Source organism: Lepisosteus platostomus, chromosome 4 (genome assembly GCF_059453375.1).
Source record: "Lepisosteus platostomus isolate fLepPlt1 chromosome 4, fLepPlt1.hap1, whole genome shotgun sequence".
NCBI lineage: Eukaryota > Metazoa > Chordata > Actinopteri > Semionotiformes > Lepisosteidae > Lepisosteus > Lepisosteus platostomus.
In genome coordinates, this window is record NC_142614.1 from 46,398,906 (window position 1) to 46,419,209 (window position 20,304).

The 20,304-nt window shown below is 36.9% G+C and overlaps 2 protein-coding genes across 2 annotated transcripts in view; both read right to left on the minus strand.

Moving 5' to 3' along the window:
• Nucleotides 1-6,995, minus strand: part of iqgap2 (IQ motif containing GTPase activating protein 2) — a 114,025-nt gene extending 107,030 nt beyond the window's left edge. The window contains exon 1 of the mRNA XM_088629641.1: nucleotides 6,653-6,995. Within this exon, the coding sequence (XP_088485767.1) occupies nucleotides 6,653-6,698 (46 nt within the window). The 5' untranslated portion in view covers nucleotides 6,699-6,995. The remainder of the gene's footprint in view (nucleotides 1-6,652) is intronic.
• Nucleotides 6,996-13,173: 6,178 nt separating this feature from the next.
• The window catches only part of sv2ca (synaptic vesicle glycoprotein 2Ca), a 101,302-nt gene continuing 94,171 nt past the window's right edge, over nucleotides 13,174-20,304 (minus strand). Inside the window, exons 11-13 of the mRNA XM_088629645.1 lie at nucleotides 18,657-18,860; nucleotides 17,760-17,919; nucleotides 13,174-16,526 (exon numbers count right to left, since the gene is read on the minus strand). Of these exons, the coding sequence (XP_088485771.1) occupies nucleotides 16,343-16,526; nucleotides 17,760-17,919; nucleotides 18,657-18,860 (548 nt within the window). The 3' untranslated portion in view covers nucleotides 13,174-16,342. The remainder of the gene's footprint in view (nucleotides 16,527-17,759; nucleotides 17,920-18,656; nucleotides 18,861-20,304) is intronic.

Sequence of the window (20,304 nt, forward strand, 5' to 3'; positions counted from 1 at the left end):
ACAGCTCCTGTTTAACTGTATGATTTCAGCCTCGTTAATTATTATGAACCTGCATGTAAACCTACACACTTTACCTCCTTATTGGATTTTGTTTTAATGATCAAGTCTGATATTGGATCTAATACCAGGTCTCACATATGGTTCATAAATCCTACTAGATGAGCACCAGGAAGCCAGCAAATCAAAGCCAAACATTTGGTCTGAGCAAATGGGATAAAGTCTTTTACAAGTTAAATGAAGCACTATAAGCCTTGGAGACCTGTACCAAATCCTAAATGTTAAATTGATACACTGACTACTTTGACCAACAAAAAAGCCTTATTTCATATATATGGAGAGAGGGCCTACATATAAAGATTTCGTGGACTACTGAACCACTGTAATCCTACCTGATAAAGGTGGGAAATAATAAAAAAGCAATTCGATTTCAGTGGAATAAAGCTCAACACTTTTAATATTGTGAAAGCTTTAAAATGATGAAATTGTGCTAGGGTTAAAGAAGAGTCAAGAGCACTTCCATACTTTGTTTTACATCCTCAAATCAAAATCCGCTGAGCTCCCCGAGACCATAAGAGGCCCCTGCCACAGCACAGACGGAGCTCTATGAACACAGGTTCACTAGCTGACTATGACTGGGATTCCCCAAGCAGTGGTGCACAGTTGGCTGAGACCCACCAGGGGCAGGATGGGATTAGTCAGCCAGGAATCTATTGGCTATCAGTGAACCCAGCAGCCTCTCAGATCAGTGAGAGATGCACCTCTCCTCTTATTAGTACTGAACCTCCAGTAGTGCTGAATCTTCGTTATGAGTCTATGCGACGTGTTAGCTGTCGACAAATAGCTGAAAGAGGAGTAGTAGGTCTGCCTACACCTCCTCATTCTTCCCCAATGGCAGTCTGAGTGTTTGTACAGGTAGCTACGAAAAACACAGATGCGAAAAACACATAATCAGCTCTTCCAAAATTGTAAGGGATCAACAAAACATATTGCAGATTCTAAACTGAAAGAAAATTAGAAATGACATCTTGGGGGTTTAATTATTTCTCAGAGCTGCGTCCTTAAAAAGTGATGGAATTTAAATACGACCAAAATCAATCTCTACAGAAAACAGCAGGTCCGAGAAAAAAATTAGATGTAGAAGAAAATGAAATTAGAAATGAATTTTCTAAAGGTTTTATTTCAGCTGTAAGGTTGCATATGAATTACCTGCACCTGCACCCATTTCATGGCACAAAAACCTTAGTGAGTGCCAGCTCACGTTAGATGGGTAAAACCATAATGAATTACACAGTAATACTTTGGGAAAACTTTGACCTCTCTGGCACCTTTAGCAGAGTGTGCTGATTGTTGATTACTGATGCTCTCAGGTTGAAAAGATAATTCCATTACTATCTAATCTATTCCTACAAAACAGACAATAACTTTATCAGAGTTAGGGTTTATCGCAATAGGATCAAAGCTACTAGCAAAGTTTAAGTCTGATAAACTCTGCAAACTGGGCAATATCCATTATCACATGTTTACAAGAAATGCCACAGTGCATTGGAATTGCACATTTAATATAGAAAGACTCTAAACATTTGTAGAATTGTAGAAACACATTATACAACAGTATTCAAAAATGAAGCAATTTTACCCTCTCCAGGCACTTTTATTATTTAAGAACAAAGGAAACCTGCAGACATAAATACAGTAGCTAGGGAAAGTAAAAATCAATAAAGATTAACTGCTCTAGTTGCTGAAGATTTAAGAGAAGCCTACATCATGTGCTTACATGCCCTAACTACTGGACATCCAGTGTTCACCATCAGAAATCCACATGCTTTCGACATCCGTTGAAACTGTGTAACTCTCATATGATAGCATTTGGAAATGCAAAACAAACAGGCAATGGTGACTTGTGTCATATTTATCTATCAGGTTAGAGCCAAGCACTGAGGTTCCAGCCACGAAGCTAAAAGAAAAATTCTTTTAGGACCAAAATCAGAAACCAAACAAAGTAACACCTGGAGCACAAACAACATTAAGCATTTCATTTATCGGTTAACGCACTGTTTTCTTTCAGCCTAAAATATTTGTCACCTTCCACTGTTTTTGAATATACAGTATTCTGGAAAACATTTTACATGCGCCGTATTGGTCAACGTTATAATAGTATGATGGCACTACCAGCTACTGCAATTGAATATTCCTATATTCTCAAAACCCAAATAATGATGTGCTTGTCCACTGGTGTCTGAGCTCCAGATGCCACAACTAATGTAAACACTTCCCACAGATCTGGTGAGTAGGCCATCCCACTGCATAAAGGTCGCACTCCTTTCTCCAGAAAGCCATTATTACACAAGTAGCATGGGGGCGTGCGTTGTCCTGCTGCTTGTGTAAGTTTATGTCAGAATGAGCCCACAGGAAAGTCAGCATGTTGGAATCAATCAATTTGATTTTTTATACAGTGCCTTTCAATCCAGAGCACCTCCAGGCATTTTATATAAATATACATGTAAAACACGTACAGCAAACAGAAATGACAAAAAAAAGATGCATAAATATTAAATTAAAAGAAAGAATTAGGATAGGTTTCAGTAGCTGATGAAAGTAGTGCCGCACAGGTAGGCCTAATCTCTACAAGTGGACTTCTGCAGCAATTAGACAGTCCTGTCCAGACTTTCACACTTTGTCCTGCCCATGGACTGGTCTGTTGTGTGGAATTTACTGCTCTGCACACATCACGGAGCTCTACACAAAAGTGACACACAACGGTGATGAACAGTGCTGAGCACTGGACCATTGTGTAGTGTCCTGACTCGCTCCACCACCTAATCACATCTCAATGGCTTGTACTGTACATGGGCTGTTGCAAAGCTGTCCTTTCAGATGCTATGGAACAGGTAGAGTGAAAATGATCGTGAAGATGGAGAAAGGCAACAGTCTCTTGATAAGGAGGGCAAAATGGATTTTCACCCGGTTTGACATTCAAGAGGTTAAATCTTAGTGGCACAGTGGCGCAGTGGTTAGCATTACAGCATCACAACAAAGATGGGGCTCAGTACTCAATTTCTGAGGTGATATTGGTGTGGTTTGTATGTTCTCCCTGTTTGCTTGGGATCCCTCCAGGTGTTCTGGTTTAATAATAATAAAACTATTTTATAGAGCGTTTAAAAGCAGCTTCCTAAAGCACTTTGCAGAAAAAAAGTAAACATTAAACAGTTAAAACAACACAAATGGCAACAAAGATAGGACGTAAAAAACAGCACAAGGAAACAAAGGTTTAGGATGCAGCAGAAGATGCACAGGGGTAGACACAGACATCAAATTAAATACTTTAGATTGAAAAAAATTGTTTCTAAAGAAAAGGGTCCTGAGTCTGGATATGCAAGTGCTCAGGGAAAGCAACTCTCTGATATCTTTGGAGATAGAAATGCAGAGCTTAGAGGCACAACAAGAGAACACCCATAGAGTGTAGACGAGCTTGGGGACAGACAGGGGACCACAGTCAGAGGACCGAAGGCTGAGAGCTGGGGTGTAGGAAGTCAGATTTTTCATTATTTTGTCTAATTGGGTCACACATGAGGTACAGAGGAGACGTGACTAAATTAAGCATTTCCTTTTCATGGTGCAACACCGATGCCATTTCTTGAGAAACTCTGCATTTATTTATACAAATAGATGACATCATACCTTGCAACGGTCTTACTGTATTTTCCACTGTCTGTGCAAGGCTAATATAGAAAACAATGACATACGAATGCTAATATAGTACAAAAAAAAAATATAAATACCAGTATTAGCCAGCATTGGAACTCACTCAAAACAAAGTGGAAAAGAAAATAAACATTTAAGTTCCTGGCTATTTTACATGTCCTGTTCATGTTTTAGTTTTATACAGTTCTTAAAAGTGAAATAATATAACACAATATTAAAGGTAAAACTTCAAATCCCGCTTGGTTTAATATTGTGGATGCAAAGCAAATAAACATGCAACTAGCTTAAATTTCTAGACGGGGGAGGGGACAGTTTGTTTATGCAGCTGAGAACGCTTACAGAAGAACCACAAGCAAAACAAGGACTTTGCACCATTATAGTACTGAGAAAGAATAGCAAATTGAGTCAGTGCTTGAAAGCAAAAAATCTCCCAGCACACCCCATCTTTTAGCAACTATATCAACTACAATGCATTTTACTGAGTTTGATAAAAAGAAGATGCTTTCAGATTCAGGTTATGTCACTACCTACTGTATAGAAATCTGGAAAATATAAAGGTCCTATAAAAAGAACCATGACAAATTTGCCCCAGGTTCACTGCATTGCTGCCTGGCCTTCTGGAACAAAGAAATGTTCAGCCTTAACTTGAAGTACCATTACAACCCTTGAAGCACTGTAACAAAACTTCTAATAACCGAAAACATTTCTAATGTTTACAAAAATATTTTCTTATTAAACAAACAGCACAGAAGAAAAAACAGTTCTCATGAAAATGTGCAGCTAGGTTGTTCAATGGAAAGAACAGTAACAGTGTATTTTTTAGAACTAAAGAAAAACAAATAATTCTTACATTGTAACTTTTCCCTAGAGTTCCTCTTAGAACATCTGAAATCCTGATTTAACCTTAAATAGTGTAGTTCAACAAGTCATCGTTTTTTTTTCTGATACTGAAATTTTTTCTGATACTTTTTTACCAGTAGATTAAAAAAAAACACGTAAACTTAAATTATCGGCTTTGCTATCAGTGACATCACTTTAGTAATCTTAAAAAATAGTTTTAATGTTGCGCATATACTGTACATGTGAAAAAAGGTCACTAAGACTTCTCTTCTCTATGTAGTATTTTACTATGCTTAAAATGTCTGAAAATCCTAGCACAACAACAATCCTCAACACCATTCATTTCAAATCTGTGTAAATTATCCCACAACAAAGCACAATCTCATAGACAGAACATAGGCTGCTCCCTGGATAAAAAACTATAGCTGCCTAAGAGCTTACAGTAGATGCCATAAAAGATTGCTCCAAGGTGAGTGTGAATCGGGTATGAAAGGTGAAAGCACCTGACAATTCTTGTCAGACTGGGAAAAGAATGACCGAAAATCGATACTGTAATTTAGTGGTAAAAACCTTGTAAATCCACCTGCCTTAATATTTCAAGTTGCAGGAGCAATGAATCATTTCTCATGTTGTTTGGTGGCACCACCTCAAACCATGCTAAAATCACACAACACTGGGAAAATGGAGAAGCACAAAAGTAGGCCTACACAGAGCTCAAAGCCTACTGCACTTTTAAAACATTGCATAACAGAGCTTTTACAGCTGGACAACAACCCGTCCTTGCATAAACACTCTCTCAGAGCTCACACAGCGGACTTGTTTGAAAAAGTCCAAAAGGCAGGAGGGCAAGGTAACAAATGCTCTCTGCTGCATGGCGCAAAGGGGTTTGTCTCTAGCTGTGCTTCCTCTGTACACCAATGATGTGAAGACAATGTCATCCATACACCTGCTTGTACGCATGCACATGATCCTGACACCTGTGCTGCTGAATCTTACTACAGTCTGGCTCTCCTCTGTCCTATTCTATGCTTTCAGATACTGTATATGGGATCCACAAGTAGCTGATAAAACTGCGTGGCTCTTTCAAAATCCATCACTTCTTACGAGTTCCCAGATTGCTGCATGCAAGTTTAGGTTTCGCTCTGGCTTCTTACAGTACCTGATCAAGTAACTTAAAGTCCTAATGCTTACCAGATGAAAGGCCTGGCCTGTTTTAACCTTGGAAGGCGTCTACTGATTTACGCCAGTAACGCTTAATGCCAACTCAAAACTACTCCAGTTTTAAAGAATAATTGTTCACATTGACGACCAATTAATATGTCCATTCAATTGTGAGCGTTGAACGGAGGCTTCGTCCCCGGGGTACTTTATTTAACCCAAACTCTGGCCTCTTGTAACCCTGTCACTCACGGCCTTTCTGCAGAAAACTAAACTTTTTTATTACTGAAACTTCTGCTGCCTTAACCCTCAGTCGGAATTGGCATTTTTAGAGGATAGCTAAGTGATATTAAGCAATACGTGAGATCATAACACGACTCAAAAGCATGGTGCAAACATTTCATGCAAATTCCCTCCAAACAGTAGCAACAGTCAAAAGAAAACGTGAAGATCAGGTTGTTTGAATTAAATCACATTACAAATGTGTGTTAAACAGGATGTGCACCTGCGGTGGTCTGAATAAGCTACAATGTTAGCAACCCCTCACGTAAAATAATTCTTCAATTACGCCAGGAAAGGCAGCCAATTAAAAGTAATTATTAAGCACTACAGAACGATGTTTACAAACTGTATTGTACCTTCTACCAACACCTGTTTTCACCTTGTCACCTTCCTGCTTCTCAAAGTTCTTCCAAAATTACAAATAACTTGCTTCAATAACTGTACACTAGAGAAAGAAGCAAAAGAATAACGTGTGCGCTGTCCCCAATGGCCTGTAGAAACTTAGGAAAGCTTTGCGAAACGACACCACACCTACAAAACTACCTGCGCTCCAGTTCCTAACATGAAACGATGTTGTCGCTTTAAAATATGCATGCAAATCTCTCTCATGCCGCTCGTATGGATTGTTCAGTAAAGCAGAACCTAACGTGAAAAAGAATAAAGTACTTACATCCATAACGTGGTCTGAGTAAGTTCGTGTTTTCTTCATAGTACATCCTGTTTCAGTTACTCCAGTGTAACGTTCTTAAAAGTTGATGAAGGAAATAATTGCTTTCTGTAGATGTAACTGATGGCAGGTTAAACAGCCTGTCTTTTCCTAACCCCGCACTATCTTGGGTTTAAACTTTATGTTGAAAGTTTGTACGCTTACAGCTACACGCTCCCAAGCCCTCTGTACCTTCTTCTCTCTCATTCACAAGCCCCTTCTTCCCTTCTGTAAGCACCTTTGCTTCGTTCTTGTCACAGAGCTGAGCATACCAATCGTTTCCTCTCCCTGCCCCGTTAGCTATTGTACGTTTTGCTCTGTTACCACAAAAAAGAGTACCCCCTAGCACCCCCTGGTGGTATAATTAAAAATACTTTTGTAAATATTTTATTTGCCGAGGGCCTGGCACACAAAGGCGGGAACCACTACTCCACGTGACAGCACATGGTTAAATATTATACATCATGCGGTTAGCAAAAAGGAGAGGGAAGCAGGCTTGTTCTGTGTTTTAAGAAACGGGTGGTTCGAGAGACGCATGCGTTGACACATGTTTTTGTTTTGAAAAAGCATGACAATCTTAATGAAAGGAAATGCATGCAAATAGTGCATGCTGAGTTATGGTTGAGGGGCTGTGAAAGGTTTTAGGCGGATGGAGCATAAGCTATACTTGCCTTTAATCCTCATTTTGATGAAAGTAAAAAGAAACTAATATTTCATAAAGTTACAAATTAAAACCAAGGTACTCTGCTACAGAGACTGGAATAAACCACTGTACATGTTTGATCATTAGAAAAGCCAGATTAGAATTTGCCCTGAAGTACAAAGATGAATGTTTCCATGCTGTTTTAAAGGTCTTAAGCAGTTTTCTAGGCTTCTGGTTTTTGTTGCATGAAAACAAAAAATCTGTGTTATATACTGTACACTAGTTCTGGAATTCCAAGTATAATTGAAAGACTTCTAACTAGGCTCCAAGGTGATTTATAGGTGACTACATTTAAAGAAATGAATGTTGATGTGTAATTGTTTAATTAAGTTCTCAATCTTTTAACAAAACCAAGATGACACATAGCTCTAAATCAGGATGTCACTTTAATTTGGGCAATAAACTTTGGATTGCATGCGCACTAATTGCCACCAAATGCGCTTCCACCAATTACTGAATTTGTGGGTTTTGTTGACATTGGCTATAACTTATCTCACCCTTAGAATCTCCAGTTTAAGCTTTTCCAGTTTAAATAAAATATTAAGTTTTAAAATATGTATGCATCGTTTTGTTATTTTACAAAGACACAGTTTGTATTGAATAGTCCAAGAATCTAACATATTATACTGTATCTATTATTTACATTTATCTCACAATCAAAAATAGAAATTGCTTGGCTGCAAAGCAAAATAAATATAGATTTTGTTGTCGCAATAGTTTTGGAGGACACAGTGAGCGTATGCTTCTAGACTTTTAATAGTCTTGGTGAAATCAGTTTCTTACAAAATATCTCTTTTATTATTTGTGAGGGCCATGTGACACCAGGGCCTAACTCAGTATCCAAGACATCAAAACGTCTGTCATTCCCCACTTCCAAGATATTTAAAACAACTCCATCAGTGGGAACAGCCCTGCTAACTGTGTTTTGGATCCATCAGCATGTGTTTCTTGTTGATGTCCTGTTCAAGGTGATATTGTGAAAAAGAGGCCATTCATCAAAAACAGCCTGGGTGGCTGCATCAGGGTGTTATCTGAAAGCACAATAGCGCCAGGCTACATACTATCACCACACCCTTGAGCATCTGTGCTGTTGTGAATGGGAGAGGCTGGCATCCATATCTCCCATCCCTTAAAGAAGCACTTGTCTTGTCTATCAGGTGATACGCATTTAAAAACAAAAGATCAGCAGATAGTTCATTCTTGTCTCTTGGAGCTTGACACAGATCATGAAACCAGATTCAGTGTGTTCATGTAACAGTAGGACATGATTAAATGGATCTGGAAACTATGTGTAAAAGACGCATGTACTGCAGCCTTATTACTGGATATTTGTTTAGCTGTGTATCAATGCATGCACCACAGGAGCTCTTGTCTTAAAGACCTTTGTATACATCCTTATATTGAAATGCACCACTTTCCTTCATACATGTAACTGCACTATATCAGTTAGCTTTATCTTCTAAAATTATTCTAGATTGGACGAAGTGCAGACAGTGCATCAAGACAATATACAAACAGTATACAATGTACAAGTAAACAAGTAAACAGTTAGAATGTAAATGCGATACATTTAAACAATGACTGCAGATGTGCAATAAATACAATTATAAAAAGGTAGATGGTGTAGGTGTGGTACGAGGGGCATGGCCAAATGCGTTCGCCAATCACACTGCTTGTGGGTAGAAGCTATTTAAGAATCTGGTGGTACAGTAAGTTTCCGTATGCTTTTGTATCTCTTGCCTGAGGGCAGTGGGGTGAAGAGCTCATGCCTGGGGTGGTGACTGTCCTCTGTAATGGCCAGAATTCTACCACGGCAGCGGTCCTCAATGATGCGGTTGTTTCTGTGTCTTGCTGTGCAGTTGTGAGTGAATAGGGAGTACAACCTTGGACTCGGCAGAAGGCATGTGGGGTGCCAGTGCTCAGGTGAGTGGTGTTGATGTTTTATTACCTATCCACACCACTTGTGGTCTCTGGATTAGGAAGTCCAGCAGCCAGTTGCAGACAGAGTTGCATAGTCCTAGTCCCCTGAGCTGTGTCACCAGTTGGCTGGGTATGATTGGATTGAATGCTGAAGTTTTTAGTGTTCAGGTGTTCCAAGGCTGTATGTAGAGCTGGAGAGACAGCATCATCCACTGATCTGCTGTTCTGCTGTGTACAGTAAATAACTTGCTGTATCAGTAGAAGGTGTAGCTTGGAGTGGGAATCTGCCCTCTATCTCAACAGTGAGAAAGAATACTGTATTTCTCCTGAAACAGAACCATGTTTTTTTTTTAACTGAGCTCTAAAATTTGAAATAGCACAAGGAACTTACCAACTATGCCAAGAAATATGGGCAGGAGTGATGTCATTCATTCTGACATTTATGTTGAAAATAACTCACTTTTCCATTATGAGGTTTTTAATAGATTAGGGATAAATGGATTTACCTTCATTATTTTGAATGATGGTAGTATTGTTGGCTATAATTTACATGCTTTTTAATGGACTGTACTGTAGTTTTCCTATTCCAGTAAAAGAAGGACAAAATATCACAGCTCCACTTCCTGTTAATATGAAAAATGTGTGGTTGGCATAGTTAGAATTGTTTTATTTTCTTGCTATTTTGTCTGATTCGCCTTTAGAAATATAAATAACTTTGCTTCACTATTGTACTGATAAATCTAATTTTAGCTATCTTAAAATATCTCTATAAAACAAGCAAGCAAAAACATTTACTATAGGTATTTCTGAAGCTTTTTTATCCTCCATGAAATTTGTATATAAAAAATATTGTTATTCTTTTTATTTTCAGGCAGAGCCAAGATCTCAGAACACTGCAGTCATGCTTAAACATCCACCTACAATTAAAAAAAATCTTTTATTCTTTCCTGTCCTTGCAATAGCTTATCAAGGTGAATTCTAAAGATGTAAAATTATTTTATATTACACTTTCAATCAGCATGTTTGAGTGGAAAGATTTAATGTAATTTTATTCTTGAATTTGGAGGGACTTCATCAATCATTTTGATCAACTAGCATTAAAAGGTAAAGGTACCATTTATTTTTCAAACCTCCTGTGCATTCTTTAAAATAAGCTTTATTACAGGTACGGTGCCTTATAAAGTTAATCGGCCTTTTCTAATGATGTCCCATTTTGTTGAATTACATATGATGTCTATATATTTTCAAGTGAATATTTTTATTTGAAATCTGTACGCTCAAACTGAACACTTTAATGGGCCAAAGAAGTAAAATGTCTCTAAAAACATCACTGCTCAAAGGGATATTCATTTATATCTTTGAGACTCATTTATACCATAGGTTTCTCATATTAATTTTCTGCTCAAATTCACATTTGCCATAGCTAAGTGGTGAATACTTGTACAATCAGTATTTTCTCTTTTTTTATTATTTTTGAAAGTATTCAGTTTGAACTTTCAAGCTTGAATTTCTGGTTTCATTGCGTTTCTGGTTTAAGAAATTAACTCATTTTCTGTATTTCACTTGTTCGCTACAAAGTTTACCGTTAAATATTTTATTGGTTACAGTCTTAATCTTTTTTCTTTAATAATGATAATCATACACTAAGAACAGGTGAAGGTTTATTCCATGCTGAAAGGAAAAGAAAAGAAACATAAAGCTTTGGCTGTGGAGGCTTCTTCGGGTGTGAAGAACTACTAATCAAACTTAACCTTACACTAGTTCATTCCAAAGTTCTACCTATTATGGAAGCAAGAAAATAATATACAGTGGGTGTGTGGAACTTCTTGTCAAATTTACTCATGGAGGGTGTTACTCAGGATAAAAGTGTTTGGGGTCTGCTCTGTGGTTTTTATTAATGTAAAAATGTGGAGGAGGATAATATTTTGAGTTTCCCTTACACTAAACTCTGTGTGCTCCAATCAAGAACATCAAGAAGAAAAAAGTGACTCACCTACAGATGCTGCTGAGGTAATTCATCTGCCAACTGTACTATGTAACTAAATGCACCACTAGGTGGGGATATTGGGATACAAAATGTTAAAAGAACTGCCTGTCTTAAATTTCTTAAAGGAAAAAGTGAACAGAACAGTTTACCTACAACTGTAGGCAGCAGAGACAAAACGCAAGTGACTCTGAAGTGACATGAACAATTTCAGTGTCAGTCTATAATATTCGAGCGAGAACATGTGCAATCGTAAGATATTTGTTTCTCATAATAAATTTTGATGTTTCCCATAAACACTGACTAATAAAGAGTTGTATTCCTTGCAGCCTTTGCAAAGTAGAAATTATCCCTCTGTCCACCTAAAAATCACCCACCTTTAGACTAAATAAGTTCACTATTAACATGTCAATATTCCTTGAGATTCCAAAATGTTAAAATATTAAATTGTATGTGGATGTACACAATATACCTTAAAAACTCCAATCAAAGTCTTCCTAAGGCTAAAAGCTTTTGTGTGGATGTGCATCTTACAAAGATTAAGTGTATAATAAATAAATGGTTAATAATAAACTTTATTTTATATAACACTTTTAAGGGTGGTTTCTCAAAGTGCTTTACAGAATTACAATAACAAAAAATACAGAAGATATACACAGTGAAAATACACAGTGAGTGGAGACAGACGATAGGGGTACTGAATACAGAAGGAGCAGAGGCGTAAATAACAGAACCTGCTGCATAAAGGCCCTTCTAAAGAAGAAGGTTTTAGGTTTAGATTTGAAAGAGTTTAGGGAAGGTGACTCTGTGATATCCTTAGGGAGAGAGTTCCAGAGCTTTGGGGCAAACAGGAGAAGACCCTGTTACCCATAGAGTGTAGGAGACTTGGGGGACAGATGGGAGACCAGAATTATAAGAATAAAGGTTGTGAGGTGGGGAGTAGGACAACAGTAGCTCAAGCAGGTACTGAGGTGCCAAACCATGCAGAGCCTTATACAGTAGGTGAGCATGGGGATATTGAAGTTGACACGAAACCTGACAGGAATCCAGTGCAAAGACTCCAGGATAGGAGGGATATGAGTAATATAATCACTTTCACTGGACCTGGTCAGGATGCCGGCTGCCGAATTGTGGACATAATAGAGTTTGTTCAATGTGGATTTAGAAACCCCAGTGAGTAGAGCATTCGGGAGAAGACAAATGTGTTAATCAGCTTTTCAGCACCAGTTAGCATTAACATTGGATGTAGTTTGGTGATATTTCTGAGGTGAAAGCATGGTGTTTTGACAATATGTTGCACATGTGGGTCGAATGTCAAGTCTGAATCAAATATCTCCCCCCGTTTTGTTATTGTTGTTTTTACTTTAACATGGTAAACATTGGACAAAAATGGGTTTTACTGCTACAGGATGCTTCCCATTTTATTAATTACAATAATTTGTCACTATACGCTCAACGCAAAGCAAGAAAGGGTCAGTAAAGTAGTCAGTGTACTTTAAAACTATCAGTTAAATTATCTTTCTTCTAAGGAATCCCCAAAATACAGACTGTAGTTTCCTCACCATACCTCCCCCACACACCCACAATACAGAACAACACACAGAGTAGTGATATTATTTTATCATGTACTTCACAGAAACATTAGTATTTTATTCTGTTATTGTGTGACTGTGATTAGAATCTGCTTAGTATTGTCGTGCTTGTAGTGCAGGAAACCACCAAAAGGAAGATTTGTTTTTCTAACAGGCAATGATGAGCCTTGGTAAGTTATCCATAAAACAATTACAAAGATGTGTTGGACGATTTGTGGCATAAGAACATAAATGTATGCCTCATCAAACAGCTTAATTGTATAAGTCAAACAGTAGACACACCATATTTATTATATAGAACATAACTCTTTATTTTAATACTTGAGGATGCACAAATGCATCCACCTCTATGTGATTTACAGTACATTGCACCTTCTGCTTTCTTAAGACGTTAGTTGAAGTACAGGTATTTGGCAAATACTTTTATACACACCTTCACGTATTTTATAGATCTGTACCATACATACAGTCATCCCACGATTGGCATGCCCTTTCACAACGATAGACACAGCTTTTTTTCTGTTTTCTATATTTTTTTAATTCCAACAAAATGGATCAAAATAAATACAGTACATAAGTTAAAGTAAAGCCCACAAACCTGACACCAAGGAGCTTACGAGAATGATACATCCACATGTTGTGAAATCCGTGTATTTCTAAAGAATACAAAATCAAAGGCAAAGTGGAAGAAGACACACATGCAAACACACATAATAGCCGAGAGTGTCTTGCACTTCTAGGATACACAGCAGTGTGAAAATGTACAGGGCCATTGCCGAGACTGATGTCCCACAAAGCAGTCACAAGTTAATAAGAAAAGAAGTGAGATAATTCAGTAAATGAAGCAAATAAATACACAAATTCCAGACTGTAAATAACATAATAGCAATGTGATAACATCTATTGATATATACATTCTGTCCATAAAAAAGCAAACGATATTCTTTCAAAAAAAATCTTAAATGCAAAATATACTGCAATACACTTGGTTAAGACATAGGTCTTATAACAAACCAAAATTATAGCACTACTCTAACCATTGTGATTCAAAGATTAAACACGCCTCATTTAATATAGACTTTATAAACTATAAAGACTTCAGTAACCCACAGAGGTGGTGGCTGCAGTATACCTTTGGTTTAACTCAGTCCTAATTGCAATGTTTTTTTTTCAGTAGAATCCGTTCTAATTGGTGTTTGTTTTCCTTTGATCTTCAAATGGTTGGTGTAGATTTTTACATCACTGAACTACAGTAAAACAGAAATAAATAAATAACTTCCAAAAATGCACATTATTTATTCACGTACTTGTACTTTTAAGAATCCTGGCAATGGGAGTTTATACAAGCAAACTGATGGACGTCATGAGGTTGAAGGTTCACACAGTGGTATGGATATTGCACTAGCCACAGTTACACAGTGTAGAAGCAACAAACACATTGGAGGACAAAGACATTACTGGTGAATTGTATAGGGAGGTACCTACTGTATGTTACACAGAAATTTCAGTAACAGAGACATAAAAACTCGACTTGGATTAGTAGTCATGAAGATCATGTCTTTATGTAACTGAAGCCATTAGATCAAGTACACAGCATGTTATATTGAGAGAAATTAACATGAGTTCAAAATTTGTCAGTCGCTCTGCGAGATTCTAGCCACTGTCTTCCCAGTGTCAGATACTGTCAGATACTTACAGGCAGCAATGAGAGGGAAATCATGCATGTAACACATCGAAAACATTATTTCATGAAATGTTTTCTTCGATGCCACTCAACACTGAATAATCTATTCTCTTAGAATACAGGAAGTATTCCAACCTACTTCATTTTTTAGTGGCTTAAAATTGCTGTTATTTATGTTATGAAACAATGTGAAATCAGTGTTGTCCACAATTTAAATCAGAATTCTCCTTATTTACTGTACAGTACATGTAGTAATTAAAACGGATGGAAATTACAGCATTTATTATAAATTAATTCTGTTAATTCATTTTGACTGACTTAACCTAATGTGATAAAACACGTACAATGGTAGCAAAAAAAACAGAACTATTGGACAAACGACTGAAGGAGAGGCACAACATTTAAAAAGGCCATTCAGTGCTTTAAAGGATGTGTTTGGAGGAGTAGCATGAACGATTAGTACTGCCACAGAGGAGGCATTTAGTCTATTCACAACAAAATCCAACGAGAACGAAGCCCTTAACACTGAGCTTGGTGAAATACTGTAAAGGAACCATATAAAAACACAATGTTTTTGTGTGATTCAGATCTCTGTTGACCTCTTTTTCAATATGCAGAAAATGGAAACTAACTGTTAAAACTGAAGCTGTAGACAAAGTAGCCATGAATGTTTACTACACTTATTATTACTATTAATATTTTGTATGGCCTTTTATTCATAAATCTGAAAAAATGTGCAAAAGGCTTAGATATTCACAACTATAGTGTTTTACAATACACTGAACAGCAATAGCAAGAGATCACTGTAAATGTGATGGGGGAGTCATCATGTATAGTAGCAGCATTACATTCAATGGTATAGTATGTGCTTTAAAAATATATAAAGAGACAGAGAAAGTAACAACTAAAAATACACAACCTTACTGTACATATGGGGAGGTACAGTCTTACAAATTTTGTGACATTACTTTACAAAAACAATAGGTCCAGTACAGGATGTTTCATCTATTAGTCCCGATCATTAAAAAGGCAAAAGCCTTCACTCAGCTCTGGAATAGCAATTCCAAAGGGAGGGAATTCAGAAAATTTAAGGATACATGCTATAGGTATTTCGATTTTGACATTCTAATGATATTGCAATTATTTAGTGATTGTAACCTGAAGAACTGAGTGGTGCAGCTCAATAGAATAGTTGTATGCTCATAACTAACAGCATATGAACTGTTATAATAATAGTTCATTATAATGTAATAATAGTTTATTATTGGTCAAGTTTCTCCAGTAATAATGATTACACCAATCTGTAACAACTAATATAAATGTTTTTCAGTATGCTAAGTTCCTGTACTTTGTTTAGGGTTACAATGCTGATAAAACCAGTTCTAAATAATAGTTATGCAATGTAGACAGGTGGAAATGGTGATCTGTCTGTCTTTGGGTCTTATGCCAAGTGTTTAATCCATGCGAGACCAATGGAAATACTGAAGGGGCTAACTGAAAGTTGAATAATCCAACAAGTTGCAGCAAGGACGCATCTAGCTTACAATTCCTTGTTTAAGAAAGCTAACATATTCTAAATTTATTCAGCATGTTTACTTTACTGCTGTCTCAGAAGCATACATGTAGAAATAAGGGACTAAAAATATTCCACTTAACGCTGACTGCGAATTGTTCATAAAAGCAAAATAAACAAACCCATGGAAAATTCTAAAATATCTAAGCCTTTTGCACCTCTTAAGTTCCCCACTTAGGCACCTGGAAATGTGCTTTTTCACATGAGGACGTTGGATCTCGTGTCAGGTAGTCGAAGTCCAACAAGTCCGCCACAGACCAGCACTGTGGATGCCAGAAGAATGGGGATGGCTTTTGTGATGCCAACTAAGGAGCCAAAGATAAGGTTACCAAGAACTGCAGCTAATTTACACAGCGCATTGCAGAATCCAAAACCTGTTGCCCTGAAACACACAAAGAGAAAAAGAATAGCTCATCAATAAAAAACATCAATTTGCCACTGTTTCTAAATGAAATATGGAATGTCAACAAATCACACCTAAAACTGTTATATGCAATAAAACAGGGCTTGTGAAATGATCCACACTAAAGCTATTTCATCATTTTGTTTTCAAAACTCTTTATTACCAGCCTTTCCAGTAATTTATACATTATCATCAGTTCACCACTATCAAAGACATCTTTAAAAAGCATTCAACATGTTCTAAAACTTTACTACTCTGTGAGATAAGGCAGGTGATGGGCATCCTTTGTGATTAATGACTTATACAACAAGGACAGGAGAAATAGAACGCCTACTGTACATAATGTTAGAAAACAAACCGAAACACCTAGACGAAATGAAGTAAATAAACATAATCAACTCAATTGCTAGAGGTGATTATGTATGCTATTACGGGAATGGATTATGACATTATTGGTATTACAGAAACCTGGATAAATAAAGAAGATCAGATTGAGTACAATGTGAGTAGATACAGTATCAACTAAGAACGCTCAAGGTTGGTAAAAGAGGAGGAATTACGCTACAATAAGTGAATCACCATCTCAGTTATGGATAATTTACTTAATTAATTGTATGTATATATGCCCCTTTTTCACTGCAAAGCACTATAAATTGTGGATATTTGGGTCAGAATACAATATTATGTTACAGGTCACAAATACTAGTGAGTAAAATCATTAACTTGAGGGTGTTGTAGCTTTGCTGAAACCCTGTACAGACGCAGGTGTCTGTGAGTTCTGTGAAGAGGTTCAACAGCTCCCTAACCAAATCAGAAATGCCTAAGCTCAAGGTTTTTAAATACCTATCTAGTTAAAGGTACTATGAAAACAAGATTAATGGATCTGTAAATGATTGATTTGAACATTATATATTAGCTTGACTAGTGACTCTGTGGTCAACTATGCAGTACAGTAACACTTTTAAAGTAGAAACTTAACACTTAGACATATTCCTTAAGTGGGAGCTCCCTTGAACTTCAATTTCTGAATTGATTAAAATATTGATATTGTTAAATGAATGTTTAATTTTATACTTAAATTCAGTCTTTAATATTCCCATTAATCACTTTTACTCAGACAAAATAAATAAGAAAAACAAAATAGGCAGTGATTTGTAATAATGGTACACTTTACACTTGCAGTCATCTCTACTGTATATCTGTTACCCTTACCTCCTGTCTGTTGGATAGAGTTCCACAGTGATGACATCAAGAGAATTCCAAGCAGAAATAGTAAGGCCATTGTAAAGGCACAGCATTCCTATCATCATTGATTCACTGGTTCCAAACCACAAAAAGAAGCAGCTTATTCCTGACAGAACCATGGACCCACCTGCACAACATAACAGAGACAGACATAGCCTTTACAGACTTTTTGGAGACAAGAAAGACTTGCATTTATAGACGTTCTGTTCAAATGTCATATGCTTTTACATGGGAGAGAGGTTGCACAGCTCTCTTTTACCTATTGTATAATTTCTAGGCCTAGAAAAAAATTATATTGCAGAGCTCTGCAAACAATCTCTATGCTTCCCACAAGACTGCTACCAGTTCTTTTCCCATGATTTCACTTTACCTTCATTAAGGAAATCATTAGAGACAAGTGCCCTCATCTAGACATTTATTAATCAAAGCAATTAGAATAAGACCCTAACTGACCAACTTGACTGCAAGCACAGCTACCAGTAATTTGTTTAATGTTGCACCACAAATAAGAGTAATAAGTTTCCTTATCCCCTGTATATTCATGCTTGTGATTTGTATGAAAAATAATACTTAAGAAACACTGTGCCGAGGTTGTCTAACCATGTTTTTGCATTCATGTTGATAAGGATTCTACATTAAACCAAGTTGTTGTTTTTTTTGTGTAGTAGTTTAGTTTCACAATTAGTAAAAAGGTTGTTTTTAGTTACAGGAGATGTTTATGTTCTGAGGGCAGCTACATACGGTAAAACACCTTGTTTAGCTAAAATGTGTTTGTGTTTACTTCCAAGACATACAAAGAAAGAACTGAACTGAGCACTTAATATTTGGAAGCCTTATTAGTTCCAAAATAGCCTCCTCCCTTACCTAGCATTGTCAAGCGTCCAATTTTATCCATGAGCAGCGCAGATACTATGTTCCCTGGCAACACAGCCAATGTCCCCAAAAAGTTGACAAAATATACCCAGTAGGCACTGTAGTCGTCATCGAACGTCATCTGGCAGCCAGTCTTGTTTTGATGAAATGTGTTGTTTATTGTCTCAGTGTTGATAAACTTGGAGTCATCAATGTCTGATGAGAAATAAGACCTCTGATTAGAGGAGACACAAACAATTCCGCTTCATATTAAATGCATGCGCATGTGTCCACCGGTAAAACCTTTAGCTTCAGTTCTAAATATGCTCTACTTTTTCAATCTTCAGATTAACCGCAAATTGTTTTCCAAAACAATATTAAGACAATAATGTGATACAATTATGCTGTATGACATCTTATTAGTGTTCTGATGCCAGTGGAAAGTGCCTTTTCTCCCTTGAGTTTCACTTTCACTTGCATCATATGTTCTTGGTTTCCCTGTTTTATCTTCCTTATATCAGCTGCATTAAGTATGGAATACCTCTAAAAAGCCATTTACTCCCATCTCCCCCTGCTGCAAAGCACACACTCAGCTGTCATGCAATAGTATTCCTTTGCTCTGCAAGAACACCTTTCCTCTTTTCACTCTTACAGATGGATGGCATAATTCTTTGAACATCTCCTTAAGTACCTTCAAATTCATGTAACCAACACCTACTGTAAATGTGACTTTGGAACACTGTGCTCTAGGTTAGACCAAAGCAAAAGCTGATGTGAAATGTAACAATACAATTTCCATAAAGTAAAATAACTATTAAAAACTCAGCTTGCAGAGATTCACTGAACTAAGCAGTATGTGTTTTGCATAATCTAGTAAATTCCTTGTACAGCGTCTCTGAAAAGTAAGCCTTCAGGCAAAGGTTGTTCCTTTGAAACACTTCCATTATGACACACTTGCACTTTGCTTTATGCTCATGTTGTGTTACTTTGTTTTTAACTCGGGCTGGAGTCTGAGTCAGCCAAAATCTACAGTGCCCTTCGATTCTGCACTTTCCCAGATGACTTCACTTTGAGATGTGTGGATTGCAGTTTGTTGTTTGTCAGCATGCAGGCTTCCAGAATCCAATCTATATTTTCTTTAAACCCCTCTGGTGCATTGAAACTATTTGTCATGTGTCACTTGGTGTGATTGCAGTTCTTCGGTAAGCATAATGGTAAGCAAATGCATTTACGTGAAAGCATTTTCCTTTTTTCTATGTTGATGCAAATGTATTTCCAAACGTCTAAAAAAAACTTTTAGTTAATCAGCTGTTTTCCTCAAACTGTTAAGCTTAGGAGTGCATGGTTACTTAAGCCACTGATTTAATATAAGTTTATGATTGGGGCAATGCCTTCTTGCGTACATGTTAGTTTCATGGTACTGTATATTCAGGGTTATGCAGTATGTACTGTATGATTGCATTTCTTTTTCATTTGTCTTCACACCTGCTTAATATTTTTATTGTCTTTCTTTCTTCAGTATATTATGTTATCACAAATTGCAAGTACCAATGCCTGTAGACTTGCGTATGTACAATAACATCTCCAGTATTAGAGATAATGCTGATTCTAGTGCTTTCCCCCTGAAACTTCACAATGAGCTCTGTACACTGAAGATAAA